Genomic DNA, 20,244 nt, shown 5'->3' on the forward strand with positions numbered 1-20,244 from the left:
CAACAACAACAACAATAATAGTTACAATATCCATTTATGTGAACTTTTTTAGTGATTCATTGTCAGTATTTTTGACAATACTAAGACTTGGTTCCTATATTCCCGAAACATTCACACTCTCCTCCATCCATTCATATACAGATATGCACCAGGTTGAAAACCTGTGGGTGGGGTCAGAGGGTGGAGGGATGGGGGCCACACAGTCAGACTCTCTTCTACAGGAATAGCTCGACCACTAGAGGGCAGTCTAGATTCGTATGTGTGTACCAGTACCACCATTAGTGCTGTGACAGACTTCCCCACTGCTGCTGGGGGCTGCAGTGATGGGCAGCATTTAATAAAGTGCATACAGACACAAGACATCTCTCACATCACATGCTGATAGACACACTACACACAGACTCAACTTTTTCCACAGAGAAAAGTGATGAATTTAAACATTTCTACTTCTGCATTTTCTCGCATGGATCCAAAAATAGTGGAAAGTGGAAACAGAATAGTGGAAAATAGTGCATGATACATCTAATGTTGTAATGAACAGATGTCTTTTGTTTGTGTACTTTTTATGTTTTCTTGATGAGTTCTAATCTTTTAAAGATGATCCATTATGGATCTTGTAAAGCCTTTTATCGCACTCATTTATGTATCATGAGGTCATAACATCAGATAATTTGTTGTAAAAGGGCACTAATGAAGATTAGACTGCATTTGCCGTAGATTTTGAAAGGTTTTACATTCACTAATATGTAATAAAGTCTAACATAATAATTGTATTATTTTCCACTTTAATTCTGCCAAAGGGAAATGAGTTTGCATCAAGGGGCCCTTTACTGCCAAAAATGTTGAGCAAAAAAATGACCAAAATTGATGACTTTAACTCAATTTCCATTTTATTTGCCTCATATGTCCAAGTCTTTTTCAAGGTCAGTCATTCAAAATGTGGGAAGACTTTGGGATTTTGCCTCTTCAATAATGAAATTGGTTCACTAATTAAAATTTGTTTCAGCTGTTGATCCATGAAACATCTTATAAAAATGGCTTTTGTGAGGGAAACGGGGCCAGTTGCATTTTAGATTTTTAGATTTCTTTAGAGACTTTTGTTTAGTCTGGGGTAAAGAATGAGGGTTTTTTTTTTGTTGTTGGAGTTTTTTTCTGTACTGCTTGAGGTCAGACCAGGTCTGGGCCAGCGTGACTGAGAGCTCAACTTGGTCTTGAGCTGCAGTTTTTATCTTTCCAAACAAAATCGCTTTGTCTTGCGCCTTCTAGAGGAAATGATTCAGGTCAGAGTATTAGCAAAGAATGTAAGAACCGAATGTGGGCGATTGGCTGGAAGGTTGTACTCATCAATGTGTCACAGTGACCCTTGCACATAATCATCCCTGAATTGGATCTCAAGTTTGGCATTTCACTGGTTGTATGAATTAAACATGGCCAGAATCTTGAAGTTTTAGTGACCTTAGATACTTAATGGCGCACACACAAGAGCTAAACCTCCACAAAGCTCCTTGGAGACACTCCCTTGCGTTAGTCGTTGGTGCAGGTAGGCGTAGCTGCTGCACTATCAGGCTAGACAGTGAGCTCATGGGACTTCCCCACCGTCCTGGTCTTGTTCTGTACTTACCTACTTATATAGAGTCTGTCTGAAAGAGGCCGCCAAAAGCCTCGACCCTTTCTCCACATATGAGTTGATCATGGAGGATTAGTGGAGACAAAGTGGCACAGAGCCACTGCTGAGTGTGCTGGGGTTTAAGCATGCCCGGCCCAGTTCTGTGTCATCAAAAGAGTTTACTTAAAATATACGGGTATTATCTCTCTCCTCTGTGTGGGTGTGTGTGCATTCAGATAGGCGGTAAGTACTGTTATACAATTTAGTTGTATGATGATGATTGATACTTTGAATGATACGGGCTCATCAGTAAGGATTAAACTTAGGATCTTAACAGGACAATGTCTCCCTCTCTGTCTCATTTGATCTTGATGAGTCCACTTGATTACAGGTGTACACACACACTCACACACACGCCACGTACGGTACGCGCACAGGCCTGTATCCCCTCCAGCACCCGCATGCTCACTCACGCAGCTAACAAGCCTGTCCGTATCTCGTCTACCTCCCTGCTGCAGCAGCATTAAGGCGAAGGTAATATGACTGGGACTCAAGGAAAAACAAGCCGTCATAACCCAGAGCCTGAGGGTACTGTGGTGACAGCACTCATTAGAAGGTTTCAACTCATCTGACATTTCCAGTGGTGTGATGTTACAAATGCAACGCAACTTTAATGCCTCTTGTGCCACTGGTTCACCCACGATGCTGCAGAAGTAGTCTTTGACAGGCAAGCCTCGGCAGTAAGTTTGAGTGGCTGCGTGTGACACCTCCCTTTCTTCCGATTTGATAACTGTATTTCCCTTTTCCCTCTCCCTCTCTTGCTCCCTGTTAGTGCCAGTGACTGAGGCTGTGGTCAGGAAGCATTCCTGGGGCAAGCCCACAGCATTCGCTGGGATGCCTGTGCTAAAGTGTGGAACTCAGCAAGCCACTCTGCTCCCCTGTGGTGCTGGCATGGTGAGTACCAAGAGATCCTGCTGGGCCTGCGGTGGTGTCGGTAACCTCGCATATGAAGCCCCTGCAGAGAGGAAGGGGAAGGGGAGAAAGAGGAAAAGCTTCTGCGCTCTGAGCCCTGGCATTTCCACACATAAATCTTTCAGACAATTGGGGAGCATAAAAGTCGGACTGGAAGAAAGTAAATGAGGACTGAGGTGATGTGTCCCTGTGTATGACCATCTGGAAGAGAGCATTAGGCTCTCCGCAGGGCCTCTAACTCCTCGATTCATTAGCATGCAGTCTAGTTCAGTGCTGGCTCTCACTGACGCCTCCCAACATGCATCCATCTTGCGTTTATCTTACAGCAACAGCTGTTGGAGCATCGTTTGACTTTGATATTTCAGAGTCAAAATAAAAAGTAGGTTGTAACAACAGTGTCTAAAACAACCGGCTGCCATATATTTTTTGCCTTTTGATGGCTAAAAAAGTGGAAAATCTGGAGTTTCCGAGTCACTGCTGTTGGAGATGGAGCCGTTGTGGCAGCTGTTAAATGTGGCGTCTCTCTGATACTCATAAATTTTTCATATACAGTAGATCCAAACAGCGCCGTGCTTCAACTCTTCAAAAGAAAAAAAGTTACAACATCCCAAAAAGAAAACAGTGCCACACACTCCGTGCAAAAACAAGTCGCGGCAGGTTGCGGTCAGTTTCCCTGCAGCAGATCTCACCAACATGTTGCATAAAAACAGGGGTGAAATACAGCTTCATTTGACTTATCATCTGCGGATGATCCTCGCTGCTCTGTCGACATCTTCCACAGCCTCCCGCTCTGCTTCACCCAGTGTGCAGCTGAAGTCCTTTTCATGACGAGCATCATAAATTAAACATGGCCTCGGCTTCCCTTGTGTGTCTGTCGGTGTAAAAATAGCTTGGTTTGGTGCACGGTGTGTGATGCCCCGCGTACAGCCCTCTGTCTTTAATGAAGTGTTGCCATGAAAAGTGTGCTGATCCTCCAGCGTGACTCTGTGGCAGCCGTGTTCTGACTTTCTCAAACTCCCCGAGTGACTCTGAGCTCATTTGGTTATACAAGTGCTCACAATTACCCAGAGATTTGGACACAGGGACATGGGATATTTCCATATCCCTGACGGATGTTATTTTAATTACACTGAACTGCTTGACTTTGTGCTGTGGATTTACATGTTTTTTCTTCTTCTGTGGATGCAAAGAGGGATTCTCTGAAGGTTATTCTGTAGTACTGAATCTCTTATTTATTGAGGTCCCTGCTATCTGCAGAAACATGGGGTAAGCATGGGAAAACGTGTTGAATCACACTGTTTGTGAAATATCTGTCTCTGAATCTAAGGTAGTTACATTTTGTCACGTAATCTTTAAGGAAGGTAATGTCAAAATTCTGATGAGATACAAGATAATGAAAAATAATCCTCTCCCCTCCCTTTCAGCCATCAGCCATAACTCTATTTTCAGATTGTGTTTCACATTCTGCGCATCGTCTGAAGAAAGTAGAGTTGTTATCTCCAATCAGCCTCTTTGTGAGGGCCTAATTATATTTGATTATGAAAAAAAAAAGAAGTAACACATGGGAGCAGGCGTGATAATTATAGTGTAGAATCTGCCTGTACGTTGAAATGCAAACACAAATTCATCAACACAGCTGATTAATTTAGGTGATAATGCAGGAGGAGGTAGCAGGTGTGGGCATACAGATGCTTTTCCTCTGCAGGACGCCTCCTGAAAACAAATGTTTCATATGTCATTGCCGGTGAAATGTGGCACAGTCGCTCAGTGGGGCTGTGCTCCCGGTAATGCGAGAGAGGTCCGTTTTGATTCATGTAACTCCTCAAGCCTCATTCCTCTTCGGGTCTGGGGGGTAATGGTGTGCATACGGTGCCTCATGATCAGTGATTTGCAGGGAAGGCTGAAAGCGTGGGTTAAAAAGCAAACTGTCTTTAACCCATTCAGCTTAAAAACTCTTATTTGGTTTCAAGGAGAATAGTCTTTTTTACAGCTGCTTCGCACTTCTGTGAGCGAATGTCCATATTACTGATTTGTGACACCAGGCAGGGCTTTAGTCATTCAAAGGAAGGAGCAAAAATCAATGAGCGAAATGTGGCAGTTGAGCTGAATGTCCCGCAGGGAAAGGCTCGATACTCAATACTGATGAACAGATAATGTGTTGTTGGTTATGTTTTGGAACCAGATGACATGAAATATAAATTGTATTTAGTGTTTTTTCTGTTTTTGGGCCGTAGACCAGATGATTACTCCATGCTTTCATCAGTGTTCCTGTAAACAATTACTGATTGTTAGTTATCATACCCGAGCGACTGATTTCATCTGGATTTTGAACAGCTGGTGTAATTTATTCATTCAGCATAATAACTTAACATCAACAGGACTTTTTATTCAAATAATTTCCTTCACATATTTCTATTCAAGTTACAGGTTCACTTGGTTTTCAGGTCTTTCAGCTATAACAGGGATATGAAATTGCTCAGGGCCCCCAATTGACCTTGGAATAAGGATGATATGCGGAGAAATCAGCTGAGGCATAAAATAAAAACTAGGTTTTCATTTTCCATTTTCAAACAGGTTTTGCAATTTATTACTTAGCTCTGTCAGTTGAACTTTTAACACCTTTCAGTAGCAGGTATGGAGGATATGGATGATTTTAATCAGATTATCCCCCCCTGAATTAAACGCTGCGTCCAGAATCCTTTAATATTTGGGTCTCGACCCTTTCTCAATGTCAGCATTTGCTGTTGACAAACTGTTTTTAGGAGAGCATTAATCTGCCGTCAGAGAGCCAGCAGACATCATCACATCAGTGCTGCACCAACCACCCAATGAAGATGGGCGCGTGTTCGCTTCTTAGTCGGACTGGATGAACTGTAGCCTCACGCGCAGCCTGCTGGGCTAAGAACAAAATGCAATCTCCAGACTATTACTTTTCCCATCTCAGCCATTTATAAATCCATCCGCCCTCTTGTCCCCTCTTTCAGCCATCGCTTTTGCCGCGCCGACGTGACGGGCCACTTTTTTTTCTTTTTCTTTTTCTTTTTCTTTTTTTTGTTTTTTGCGCAGGTGGCACCGGCCAGGTGACCGCACGAGCCACCGTGCACGTGGTGGCCCGGGTCCACCGTCAGCACCTGCGTGTCAATCCCTGCAGAACGGAAAAAGGAAACGGTGAGGGGGCAGTGAGGGAGGAGAGGGAGCGGCGGAGGAGTCCGGAGCGCAGCGCGGACGCGTCTTCTCTCCTCCCCCTTCAGACCCTGCCGCTCCATCTCTCTCTCTCTCTCTCTCTCTCTCTCTCTCTCTCTCTCTCTCTCTCTCTCTATCCCCTTTCTTAAATTGACATTGGTCTGGCTCGAAACATGATAACAGAAAAGCCTTCCTCCGCTCCGCGTTGTCGGGCTGTCCTCAACCCCGATCACTTGAAACTCAAATAAGCAGGCGTAAAGAGGAAAAAAAGGATCGCACAGTATCCTATCAGCGGGTGCTCAGAGGGAATAACAAGAGACCTTTATACCACACACACACACACATACACACACACACACACACAAACACACACACACACCCTTGTATGTGCTCTTGCGCATCGCAGATTTCAGAAAGTGCTCGTGTTCAACTACAGTGAAAGTTAACATGTATATGCACGCTGTGATACGCGCGAGCCTTGGATTTGTAGGTTTCTGCTTGGTCGCCTTTGTCCAGCAGTCAGCTTCAGGAAGTAAAACCACTCAAGGTAAGTTTTCACGTCAAATCTGGCTTTTTATTTTTTCTCCTCGTTAGTCCTGATGGCCGGGATTGCGCTGCTTTTGCCACACCGCTTGGTGCCTAATTAATGGATTTGTTAGATGCGTTTGGAAAGCTGGCGATGATGACACTTGTCTGAATTAATGGTGCGTTTTGAAGCAAGTTGAAAGCAGAGTATTTTGAAACGTAGGGGTCAAAAGTGGAGTTTTTAGATGCTTTGATCCATCAGTTACTCTCGGTTTGATCCAAGCAGGCTCCTGCTGTTGACTCACTGCCTAATTTAGCAGTCAATTGCTTTTAGGTTGTGTCAGCATGCTCAGTTGCTTATATTTACACAGACTGGAAGTATGGAAGCGTAATGAGGCTTAAATTAAGTTTCAGATTGAGAGTTTTCTGATTTAAAAGAACAGTCTTTCATCTTCAAACAGTATCAGCAGTGTGAACAGTTATGTTTCATAGCTAATCCTGCAGGTAATTGTAGTGAGACTACCAGGAGGTATTTGTCACAGTCCAGACAAGTATTTGACACCGGCCTGTAACACACACACACATGGAGGGAGTCTCTCGTCTGTCAGATACTGCAGCTACAGCACCGTCCTGCCCAGCCGGCTACCCTCTTGCTCTCTTGTCTTGTGAAAAATTATTCAGACCAGACAAGGGCAGCCTGAATCAAAACTCTGGCACCAGACATGGTGTTACACACTCAATTTCTGAACCACTCAGCCTTCTCCTCCAGGTTTTCATCACTTAATTTTCCCACAATACACATGCCAAGCCCGCGCTGCCAGAAGTATTTGCATGCAAAGACACATCATGGTTTCTGTGTGAGTGTTGATTGTGGTTGGTGATGTTTCGCACACACAAAAAGACATCTCTCGGGCGGTCGACAAGGCAAAAAGAGAAAGGGGGTGGGTGACTATTTTGCATCCTGGGTGGTCTGCCCCCACTTGTGGGAAAACTCAATATTTACATTTTGCAATTAGAACTACTTTTTTCTCACTTTATTTTCCACAACATCGATTACACACTTCCTTGTAGCGTGGAATGCTGCTGTATGAGTGTCCGTCTGTAATGGCGTGCACCTGTTTGTTGGTCACCCAGCGAAACGCCGTGGACGACCACTTGGTAGTCTTCTCCTCTGGTTCCTGTTTGTCAGTGCACGCCGAGCGGCTCTGCAGTGACATGTCATCTGCGCGTGGCTCTGAAGTTATTTGTGAGCATATTTTGTGCCTAACTGAAAATAAATACGGAGTTTGATGCTGGTTGCAACTCTGTGGCACTGGCAAGTCTGCACACATGAAGCGATTTTGAAAGCTGGAGAGACGGAGAGATGAACGGCGCTTAAAAAAATGCACAATTTGTCAGCTCAATATTTATGCAGCGCAGATGTTGCAGACAAGAGTCTTCGTCTTTTGTCAGTGTCAGTCTAATCATGGCACTGTGTTTCAGGCATCCGTCATTACTCCAAAAAAATAGAGCGGTGGGATGAGGGAGGGAAGACTTGAGGATGTGGTGGAGAGAATGACAAAGAAGGGAAAAATGAGACCGGGGGAACAGGAGAGATTAAGGGTGCACAGGCAGACAGTGAGAGAGGAGGCTTCTTAGCGAGCGAGCAGCAACAAGCGAGGAAAAGAGCAGGGACGGAAAGAGGGGAGCCATAGACGTCATGGCAAATCACTTTCCCCCGAACAGAGTCAGGAGCTCTTCGTTAATGCAGCGGCACCAAGGCAACGGTTGGTGTGGGGCTGACATGCTGCTGTGGCTGGCTATGTTGGTGTAACCTCTGCTCCGGGGCCTGGGGGTCTAAAGACGCAGGGCTGCCTGAGCGGGGAGGAAGGCCAGCTCCAGGCCCGGACCCACTGTGGGAACCGAGCAGCCTTGGCAATATGAGGCCCAAGTGACGGGGAGGCTTACCTAGAGATGCTGCCCGAGTCTCCGCTATGAGTGGGATGGAAAGGAAGCAGAAACCCCCCTCCGTCACCCACCCACCCACCCCCAACACTCACTCACCCCTTTCCTTTTTCTTTTTTACCCAACTCTTGCTTTGTTTGCTTTGTCCTCGCTTCCTTTCCTTTGCACTTAATGAAGTAGCGGTGCTTTTTCTCTGTCAGCCACAAGCGACGGCTGCATTACACCCACCGTGTCAGAAAAGCTCGCTGTCAGCCCGTGTGCTATTTATATTTTTTTTGCAAGAAAAAAAGAGGTGCCCAGCTCCCCTCTGTCCCATTCGCCGCTTTCTCCCGTCCCGTCCAGCCCACTTTTGTCACTTGATTGACGGCTGGATATGTTGCAGGTCTGTGTAAGCATCCAAGTGTCGGCGTTTGTGTGTGCATACGTGTAATTGGGACAGCAGAGAGTGTATGGGCTGTGTCTGTGGTAATTCAGACAGTTCTTTGAAACTGTATGTGAAGCCACATAAAAGAGCCGTTTAAATGGGGCTTTTATTTCTGCCCATCCCTTTGGCCTTGAACTTCTCTGAATGTTTTCTGTTTAGCAGGAAGAAGGAGTGGTGGTGGTGGGGGGGTGGGGGGGGGGGCAGACAGGCGGAGAGAGAGACTGTGGCACTGTCTTCTATGAGCATGGCCGGTCATCTCGCTTTAACGCTGTGACACCGCTTTGGCGGTCTTTCATCACCGTCGCTGTCGGTCCTCAGGCTGCGTGGTTTCGTCGTTGCCCCCGAGTCCTGACAGGCTCATGCGTTGGTATTTGTTGAGCTGTTGCACTCATTCCCTCAGAGACTGGATGTGCCTTTAAACAAGCAGACGCAAAAGTCCCCATTTGTCTGCCAAGGTACCGGAGCACAATTTTAACTAATTTTGAACAGCCGGTGAATGGAAGATGTGTTCAAGTCAGCCAGGAAAAAAGACGTCTTCCATCCTCATCAGGATGCCCCGTGTCTTTGAGAAGTTAAGGACATTGTGAATGAGGACATTGCGGTTTGGATTACTTATCGACCAAACTGACATGTCAGCCTCTAATTTCTCCTGCTCGTTACTTCCCGTCATGGTAGACCAATTAAAGCAGATGAGCTCCTAACCTGTAAATGCCTTTTTCCCCCGAACAAAAAATGCTCTCTCACCGTGATAAGAGCCGAGCTTGCCTCTGTCTGTCTTTTCTCTCTCTGCAGCAGGCATGCAGTGTCAGAAAGCTGTGTTCTCGTTATGATCAGAGTCTCTGAGGCAGGTTGAGCCTCGGGGTAGCCCTCGGTCACCCGCTGATGAGTGGGTGGAGGGGATCAATCCAGCTTCACTTTACCACTCAGCAGACACTCTCAGAAAGCATCTGCCTGACAAGTGGTGCTCCAGTGCCGCTGTACATGTTGTTACAGAGCAGCCGAGAGAGCAGAGAGATTATTATCTTGGCATTACTTGAGTGGTGAAAACACTTGATAACAATTCTGTCCAAGAGCAATGCGGTATGAATCACGAAAACGGCTTTGATCTGTGGGTGTGTTGCGAGGACAAGTGAACGTGTATGACTGCGATGAGTGATTTTAGACTGGATATTAATGATTGCACTTAGCAGGCAAAAGTGCTTTCACTTCCCAAAATGAGGCTCCTTTCAAAACAGGGAACGGTTCAGGTTTATTGTGCCTGTTTTTTTTCTAATCCCCTGGCTTCAGTGTGGCCAAGCTGCAGCTTGATAGTTTAGTTTTAGGGCTGCAGCTTCATACAGAATGACTACCATGTTTACAGGCACATGTTAAATCGAAGCTGTCTGGCACAAGCTGTGACCCAAGGCGATTCAGTGGGCCTTCGTTCTGGACAGTTGCTCACTTTCATCCTGACCGCTGGAATGTAAAACCAAGCGTTTTTCCTCTCTGCAACAGAGTGTCAAAGATTCTGGCCTTAAGAAATCTGACTTCCCCGCTCAGCGCCCTCTCCACGCGATTATCATTTAATCAATCCATTTCCCCTGGAAGTGTCGTTTTTAAATGAGCTGCATATTTGCTAGAATGTGTTTCTCCGTTAAGAAAATGGAAAATAGGTTACGATCCCACTCAGTTGCGAGACACAGGAAAAAGTTTGACTGCTGCATTTCTGTTTAGGAAGTTAAGAATTCATTAGTGTCACATGAAAGGGCTTCCAGCGTCCATTGAAAGGAGTAGTTCAGCATTTTGGGAAACACTTATTCACTTCCTGGTGGAGAGTTGGATGATTGATGCCTCTTTTAGCTTGAAAAAATGTGAGAAGGAGGAAGCAGCTTGCCTGGCAAAATGCTTACAAAATACACCTACCAGCACCTCTAAAGCTCACCAATTAACACATTACATCCTGTTTGTTACATCCGCCCTGGAGCCTCTGCTGGTTGCCTGGCAACTGCTGAGAACAACCCCCCAAAATTAATTTGTGATCTTTAAGGATACTAGGGAGATTTGTAACCTTTTGACAGAGCCGGGCTAGCTGTTTCCCCCCGTTTCCAGTCTTGATGCTAAGCTAAGCTAACCGACTGTTGGCTGTTCCCTGATAGAAATCGATTAAGTGCATTTTCCAAAATGTCAAACTTTTGTTTTAAAGCCTGGAAATGTGCTGTTTCACTGCATCAGGGCGTGATCATCATTTCTGCTTTTCCTTCAGTTTGCATCTGCCTCGGCATCTGCATGCATGTACCGAATTTGAAGCATTACTCTGCTTTACGCATTTTGTATGCGGTAAGAAAGTTAGGTCACGGCCAAACAAAACCCTGACCTGTGGACTCTGCAGATTCCCTGTTTCTCCCCAGGACAAGCCATCAGCTGTTCAGATCCCTCTGCCATGGTACCTTTTCTCCCTTCCTCGAGCAGAAAATCACTTTATCAGCAGCTAGCGAGGCCCTTGTGACCACAATTTGTCACCTCATTTAGAATGGTTGCGGGGCTGACAAAGCTGTAGATTTCATGTGCAATAGAGGAAGGGGGAAAAAAAAGTAGTTTAAATCACCCAGACTTTCCTGAGGACACCAGGACAACTGCCTTGTGTGCAACCGCAGCGTCCAGCGGTGGAAAGCACTCGAACCCTCGCTCTCTGGAGTGAGGAGTGGCGAGCTTGTTTGGAGCTCGTTTATTTATCAAGGCTTTAAACTGAACAATATGTTCCAAATGAGGCCTGTGATGCTTCTCTCAACTGTGGCATTGTGGTTAAAATTAGAAAACTCTCTTCTGCTCCCATCTCTCTTCCCCTCTCACCCTGTCAGTGGCCTTTGTTCTCTGTGCAGATGCAGCACTATGCTGACAACATCCCTGTTGGTTTCGGGGGAGGATGGAGTCAGTGTTGACGGCACTCTGACCCCCCCGGTCTTCAGCTCACCTCCAGAGCCCCCTTTCACAAGTGCTGATGGCTCACTGAGGAACCTCAGTGCCGTCCCTCAGCCAGCTGTAGCGGCTCTTAGATCATTAATCCTCTCACCCCCACCACAGAGCCCACATTTGTTTTTCTGTTCCATTGCTCATGATTGGGGATACTGTGACTCAGGAGAAGATATCAGTGGGACTGTCATCTCAGTCTCTGTACTTTCTTAGGCCCACGGCTGACGCTACACCGTCCTTCCTCCTCTTTCGCCCTCATCCCCGCTCCCTCCTGTGACCTCTTGGCTGAATAATGGGGCTGCGTCTCTCTTTGAGAGTTTGGGAGGGTCAGCGAGGGACGTCATTAGGCTGGTCTGCGGTGGTCAGCGTTGTCAAAGGGGGGTTGGGGGTCAGAGAGAGCCTTGTTTACAGACTGTGTGTGTTTACATTCCTGATGGTGAGCGCCAGCTTTAGAGACTGCTGGAAGTGAAAGGAAATGCTCTTATTCTGCTTAGTAATGGAAAAATCCAACCCAATACATCAAGGAATCCAGATGAAAAAAGCCAAGTTATTTATTTGGTGGGTTCTGGCCAATGCATTCTGGGTAGAAAGAGGGATGACTTCACTGATGAATTTGAGACTTCCTCAATGGACAGAGGCATGGGAAAAACCATATGACCCTCTGCAGTATTTAATCACCCCCGGTGAACTCCATATATATATTTATTGCAGACGGTAATAGCTTACACTGCTGATTAATGGCAAGTCCCGGTTGTGTTCTTTTGTTTTAAATCATTACACCATCCATCATACAGGCATCTGCGGCTGCAACCAAGGATTATTATCGAGCCACCTACTGATAGGCTTCTCGATTGATTAATTGATTGATTGGTAAATTAATTCATTGAATAATTTAGTCTACAAAATATCAGCAAAAAGGGAACAAGGCCCATCATAAGTTCCCAGAACCCTGCGTAACATTCGACTGTGAAATGTTTGTCTGAGTTTTGTTGCCCTTTATGGGTGAGGATGTACAGTGTTTGCCGTAAATGCACATCATTAAAGGCTCTACATTTATAGGTACATATACTACTTTCTTTCTTTTGTTGTTCTGTCTTTTATTTTTGATAGACTATCAGTCAAAATAGAAAAGGAAAAAAAAAATATTGTCAAAGGGCCCAATGTTCCCCAGTTATACAGATGTGCTCTCACAGGATCTTGTTGTTTGCAGGTTATAATTTGGGAAATACTTTAGATTGAAATGGGACAAATTTGACCCGGTCACAGTAGGAGAGTTAATGTGAGTTAAGAGAATATTGAACTAGAGAACAAAGGACCGTGGACCATAAGTACAGTGCTCCCAATCAGTCAAGTCATTGCAGCGCTTCAACCTTTTAGCGTCATTTTCTGCAGTGACACTACAGCACCTGACACACTGTAGTATTATATGATTGACATGTTTGTCAGTGCCTCCATTGGCCAGGTGTCTGAAATACTGCATGAAATCAAAATGTATTGCAGAAAAAATATTTATATGCATTGTAAGTTAGTTAACAGTGTATTGTTTCATACTGCTTTGTACTGATGAGGACATATGTAGTTGGGAACATTCAATTTTAAATTTAATAGGATCCACAAAATTACGAGCACGTCCTTAGCCTGAACAGACAGTGACACGCTTTAGTTAAGTGGGTGTCTGTTGGTGTAAATGTGAGCGTAGGAACATTTCCATGAGCCTTTTAACTTTTTTGATAATACAAAATGTCAACATCGTTATATTTTTCTAATTATATAAGCCTATTGAGACATGCCAGACATGACATGCTGCTGGACTGATTAATTACAGGGTGCACTTTAAATTTAGCCTTTAATTCAGCTGATTACACACAACCAAGTTTTTAGAGAAAATATGAAGCCGGAAGACTGACAATGCTGCCATCTCTGTCGCTTACCAAGGCTGGAACGTCTGCACATTTGTTGTACTTTAATGTAATCATAGTCATGATGGCGTCCAACGAGAGCTGAAATGATTAATCGATCAGTCAGTCAACAGAAAATGTGTCAGCAACTATTAAATCATAAGTTCTCTAGAAAAAATGTTCCAGCTTTCCAAATGTGGGGGCTTGATGCTTCTCTTTGTCATATATGATAGTAAACTTAATATTTTAATACATTAAACATGCTGATGCTGGCTCTGCCAAAATATATTGGCCATTTTTCACTATTTTAGAGCTTTTTATAGACAAAATTATGAATTGATTAATCAGGAAAATTATTCCATAATGAAAATAATGATTTATTGAATCCCTACATGCAACGGTTGGCTAGATTATAACCGATCTATTCTGGTCATTACAACTCACATTGTCTGCTGTGAAAGTTTTGGGTTGAATGCAGGGAACCTGACCAGTTCTCTCATTTCTGATTGGTTGATTTCTGTGGCAAACGTTTCCCAGGAAAATCTACCAGAGAGCTCTGCCAGATGTAATCATTTCTGCTCTGCCCTTGCACCGTCTGATTGAACCACAGTAGGAGCAGTGATGGAGAGGCCATTAAACACTTGATATGTCTGCATGATGAAGTGATTGTGCTGTCATACGGCATTTAAATGAAGCATGTATCCAGTCAGTTCCAGCCCGCTAAATTTCACATTTCTGAGCTTTAGTAGTTAATGCCTGCTTCACAGCTTACACAGAGAACCATTCACTTTATACCTCAGTTTGACAGGAAACAACTAAAAATATCACACTTGTGCTGTAATTGCTACGTTGCCATCTTTATAGTTGGTACTGTATCTGGTTAAAGCTACCACCAATGAATGTAATTGCTGTGTGCAGAAGGGAGAGTGTCATGTCAGTTAGCTCTGGTTGTATAAATATAAGGTATACAGCTGGACTAAGTGCCACCCTTCCCGTATATAAAATATGCTGCATGAGGCCAAGAAGTCATTAACAGTGGAGGACACATGCCAAGGGTGAAAAGTCTCTTGAAAGGTACAAATGAATTTCTTGTCACTTTGGCTCCTAATGGGAAACGGTTACAAGTTATGCTCAGTTATTCAGTGTGGTATGTATTAGACCTCCGACACTTAGAGTGTGTCATGTCAGCCTCTCTCTGCACTCCCGTAGTATTGCTCCATGATTCACTTAATTACTGTAATAAGTGTTTTTCTTCTGGAGGTGGTCCGGAGGTCTGTGAGTCATAGTCTATTAAGGCCACACATGCTAAAGGAAGGGCACAGCACCAGATGCTCGGTCTACGATCAGGATCACAGAGAATGTCCGTCATTTATTCAGAGAGTTTGAGTCGGAGAAATGTTTTAGAAATGACACAAGGTGGATCGTCTTGCTCTTTACTCTGCAGTCTCCGGGCTCATCATCATCGCTGTCAGTTTTGTTGGAAAGCACACACTATGAAATTCTCATGCAGGCATCAACAGATTGAAGAAGCAGATATAAAGATCTCGCATGTGTTGGTTTGAGTTAGTCACGCTGTTGGAATGAAGACACCCCACATCCATTATAGATCAGTGTTTGCGTAATACAGAAGCAGACAGTTGAAGAATAAAAGATTGAAGCCGTACATTATTATTTTGGACTGAAGAAGCTGAGCGTGGAATATTACTGGGTCACTACTTCCACTATCTGCTTCTGTGATTTCCACTTTTGTTCTACTGGAAATTAAAAGGGTGCATAATATATAGTTAGATTAGATTAAATATTAGGACCCACAGGGGAAACTAGTTGAGTGACTGTTTTTACTTTCGTGTAAAATCTCTGATAAAGGGAAAAAAGACGCTTGAATAGACAGGAGTTTTGCACTTTTGGTAAAATGAAATGATGAATGAATGAACAAATTAAATCTTAATGAGCTTATTTTGCACAGAATGATCATGCAGAAATATAAATTAGGGCTGCAACGATTAGTTGATTGATTTTTAATCAATTGATTTTTTTTAAAAATCAACTAATGTATCTAATTTTTCATGAAGAAATGGCAAAAAATTTGATAGTTCTGTGTTTTCAAATTTGAGAATTGGCTAATTTTCTTTATTTTACATTATAGTAAAATGTTTTCTGATATTTTCATGGATCAAACGATTAATCAAGAAAAAACTCAGCCGGTTATTCAGTGGTCCAAGGTGGAACTCACTTGTAGAACCATAAAACTAGTCGGGTTGCCCTCGATTCAACCCTCGTTGGATAATCGTGTCCTGGATGACTGAGAATCCTCACAGATGATTACCGAGCTATCGATATAATTGTCAATCGCAGCCTTCATGTAAATCAAAGCAGAACTCGAACCGTCTAATGGTGTACTTCTATGAAGTTGAAGGACTTGTAAAAACATATTTAAAATAAGTGATCAGCACACTTGCAGCAGAGGTCAAGATATCATGACTTCTAGGCTCCAGCGTGGTCAACAGAAAACAACAAGGTTCAGTTACTGCTGTCATTGTCTCATATATCAATAATAGATTAATAAAAAGGAAACATCTGAAATCCTGTGCTCTCCTGCCCATCAACAATAGATTTGAACAAATTTAATGCCTATCAGCATGTTAGCATGACCCTTAAACTCAGCGTGCATGTTCCTCTTCATCCTCCCTTCGCCTTCAGATTAATCTGAGGCTTCACGGTTGGTGGACACAAGCAGGGAGGGACCCGGGGTTTTTGAAGTTGCGATCACAGTTTCTGAAAGCACAGGATCAGTCAGTGGTCATGATTCCTAAACATTTAGAGTGTGTGAAGGATGAGTGTAAATATCCCGAATGGAAGCAGTTGATATTTTTATTCACAACTTTTTAGAGGCTTGCTGGCCAGCCAACAGTGTGTCCCTTCATTAGCTGAAGGGGATCTAGGCAAGAGGGGGGAGAGATGCTAAATTTTGTGTTAATGTTGACGTCTGCATTTCATCAAAACCATTTTTTGGGGTTGGGTGGGGGGGTGGTGGTGGTTAGTTAGTCTGCTGCCCTGCACAACTTGAAAATCCACAACGTCTTTGCAGTGTGCTGCGATAGCGTTGCAACAGCCAGCCATGGTTCCTGTCCTCTCCACAACCTCGTCCTCCCGCCTCTCAGGCCACCACATTAAAGACGAGAAGCACATCGCATTACATTAATACGTAGCATATGTAGCACTTGGTATGCTTTTAATGTTATGTGCTGTACATATACTGCATGTTAAAAAAAAGGCTCAGGCACACGTTGCAGCATTATGGCAGCATGCGGGTGCATTATTGATACAAATGTGCTGATTTTAAAGACTCTTTTATTCAAAAAGGTGTTTTGCTTTTTGTTACTTCACTTAAATGTGAAAGAATAATGCAAAGTTTCATACTCGGAGGCTGTTCTCATAGTCTGACTTTTGTTTGGGGGATTTTTTTTAAATCAGGGTGACTTTTCTTGCTCTATTTCCACCGATCTTAAATCAGTGCAGAGGAAATGAGCCACTTTTCCAGATCTGTTGTTGATTTGTTGTACAACAAATGCTGTTCGTGAGTTGAACATCATGTCATCAAATGGGTCAATTACAGCAAATAGATGGAAGAGCTGTTTGTTTTCATACAGTACAGCCATTCAGACTCAATGCTGCTCTGTACCTAAAGTAATTATCCTGACCTTAACCCCATCCTGCTCAACCACAACCCTAAGTATAGTGTAAGTGTGGTTCTAAGACGGATAATTACAATACTTGTTCCTTTGTAATTATACACAGTATGACAAACACTGTGATCCCAAGAACACCTCTTTATGGAAGTGAACCCAGCACCCTTCCTCCTCTGCCGCGAGGAGCTCATGAAAATGAAAGATTTCATCTGAAAATGCCTTTGTCAAGAATGTTTTTGACTGTAATGTGTAACCGCAGCTGTTCAGTCTGTGAGGAAAACACAGATGACAGATTTGCTGCTCTCGCCGACTGAATGCATCACTTGGTCCATATTTTGGACCATTATTTTGAAGTTGGCAGCAGGCAGCGTGAGTAAAGCTACACCTATGGGTGTCCCAGCTCCACTTAGTCTATTTCTGTATCTGAAGGAAAGGTGATGGGTTGGAGGGGGGCAGGTTTGGGGCAAAGCAAACAGCGAAGGTTTCAGCACTCAAAGTAAACATTACCCTATGTTTGAACTACACACCTTCGGCCCTACAGTTCTCCCACACACTCGCGCTCTCCCCTCTGAGTCTTATTCCTGCTAACACCCCCTCCAGCCGGCCCAGCTAAATACACTGCTTATCCCAGGACCGTCCCATAAATCAGGGAGGAAAAGCACCTCTGACAAGGTCTCACCTCCACGGCCAGTACCCCTTAGCCGGCAGCTCTGACTTAAATATAGGGGCTACTTTGGGATAAATGGACTAATGGCTTTTCAGAGTAACTTTCCTAACAACCACCTCTGAGGATATAAGGATGTTTTATCCAGCAAATATAATACAATTACAGTATAATAAATCCCATTTATATGCCCACCTTGCCCCGCAATGCTCCCACCTTCATCTTCCAGACACTAAAAGTCTGCTTTGCTGAGTCAAAAGCACGTAGCGATGCGTTTAGGGAGTTAAAGGTTTGACACGCAGCGAAGTTTCAGGTTTTATTGAGCATACAATAGAGCATGAGGTGAATCGCTTTCAGGGGAGAGAAAACACGCTTCATTATGGTACCACTTGGTTTCATCCAACAAAATCATTGAATACAATATTCTAAGGCTGTTGGCGGGTTTAAACACAGACTCCAGCTATTTGTAGGTTTAATATGCTCAAAGTGCATTAACCAGAGGAGCGCTACAAGAGCAGCAATATTCAAAATGACACATTCCCCCGGAGGAAACTGTTTAAACATCTAAGCATTGCCCAACAGCTCTTTCTTCTTTGCTTTTGTTGTTTTGACTTTGTTTATCCATCCTTGTCTCGAAGCGCCGGCTTCATCCTCCGCTGCCTTAACTTGTTCCCAACAACTGCGATTCCTCAACACAAAAGAATGAAAGAAACTCTCAACGAAAAACACAATCTTTTCATCTTGGGCATGAGTCAATTACCAGGGCAGCATTACTGAGCTCGCTGCACTTTCTTTTCTCCCCAAATGTGCAGAGGATCGTCCTCGGGACTGAAGCGAAGGATGTATTGATTCTGACATGTTTATTTCCATGGCAAAGACATTTTGAGTTTCCAACAAGACCGGCACATTTAGCGTTTGTTGTCCATGTGTCCGTTGGAACGCTCTCAGTAGCTTTTATGGCTGGATTTTTAAACAGTGCTTTGACAGACACGGACTATTGTAGTCTGAGGGCCAGGATTTCTTAACTGGTATTTATTTTATTTTGTGCAGCTCATGTCAGATGCAATGGGAACGTGGGTCTTATGTGCTCATTTGACAGAAGTGTTTGATCATCACACTTGTCTCACTGTGTCCCAGTTAATGGACAGATCTTGGTAAATAGTTTTCTCGCTGTTTGCAAAACTTATTATTTAAAAGCTGATACTTTAAGGGCAATGCTACAGGAGTTTAAAGTTGTGAGTGGTATTTGCACAGAGATGTAGCCGTAGTGCACATTTGCCAACCTTTATAGATTGGAGGGAGCGCTTTGAGGAGGGAGCAGCTTCTGCACACGTGGTTACATAATTCACCCGTAGAGGTGGTTTTACCAAACATAGAGGCTGTTTTGTTTGTTTAAAACCCGAAATGCACAGCAAGCTGCTCTCTGTCGTCACTTAAAATTTCACAGAAGTTATTATGCATCCTAACATGGCCGTCACATAACATTAGAGATACCTCCAGCATAATATCCGGTGCCGCTCTTTTGCACTCAACGCTCGCCTGAAGCCATAACAGCATCAAACTGCTCTGGATGCAAATTTGACTTGAGTTGTGCGGAAGACAGAGATGTATAACTGGAGCTTTTCCCTACACTGTTTGTATACATCCATTTTAATGTCTTTCTTCTAAAAAAAAATGTCTCATTTAGACAAGTTCAGCTGGTGTTACGCTGTCAGTCTTTGAATCATGATTGCAGTTTCCGACTTCGGGCGCGTTCGAAAAGTGTGAGTGAGCCTGAGAGTGTTTGTTCTTGTGTGCATCACAAAGTAAACGAGTGAGAGTCGGCAACCTTGCACACTTGAAAGATAAAGCGAACTGATGCTCCAGATGGGAACATTAATAACAAGATGAAAAGAGGGATTCTTTGAGTTTCTGTCATAATGAATATTAATTACTACAGAGACTTGGCACCAAGAAACCTGACAATAAGACAGATATTTTGTTGTGATTAATGCCTCCTCTATTGAAAAACACTTCCTCACACGGCCTCTCCTGCTCTTATCCTGTCCGTGAGGAGAAAGGACCCAGGCTGCTCCTCAGGAGAATTCATATTGTTCTCTCATAATATAAATCAATACAGGGATTGGGGAGCTCCAGCATCACTAAATGGCTTTGTGGAAACTTGGCCAGAGAGGAGCCCTAAGCGTCCCAGGTGCTGTATTCCTGACTGAATGTTGCACAGAAGCAGACACATAAACCCTGACAAATGAGTACAGGACTGACAGTGCTGTTGGAAAACACCTGAGCTGGTATCACTTTATTTGGACAGCCTGGCGTTGGCTGCGTGTTTGCTGTTTTTAGAGGTATAACCTTGACTCAGACACTTAATACTCTTTAGCAAAGCTGGTGTG

The 20,244-nt window shown here is 43.9% G+C and overlaps 1 protein-coding gene across 2 annotated transcripts in view; it reads left to right on the top strand.

The window, feature by feature from the left end:
• The first annotated feature begins 5,960 nt into the window (after positions 1-5,960).
• Positions 5,961-20,244, top strand: part of scube3 (signal peptide, CUB domain, EGF-like 3) — a 70,763-nt gene continuing 56,479 nt past the window's right edge. For both annotated transcript variants that reach the window (XM_076741158.1, XM_076741159.1), the window contains exon 1: positions 5,961-6,308. In XM_076741158.1, the coding sequence (XP_076597273.1) occupies positions 6,209-6,308 (100 nt within the window). In that variant the 5' untranslated portion in view covers positions 5,961-6,208. The remainder of the gene's footprint in view (positions 6,309-20,244) is intronic.

The sequence above is a fragment of the Chaetodon auriga genome, chromosome 10 (genome assembly GCF_051107435.1).
Source record: "Chaetodon auriga isolate fChaAug3 chromosome 10, fChaAug3.hap1, whole genome shotgun sequence".
Classification (NCBI taxonomy): domain Eukaryota; kingdom Metazoa; phylum Chordata; class Actinopteri; order Chaetodontiformes; family Chaetodontidae; genus Chaetodon; species Chaetodon auriga.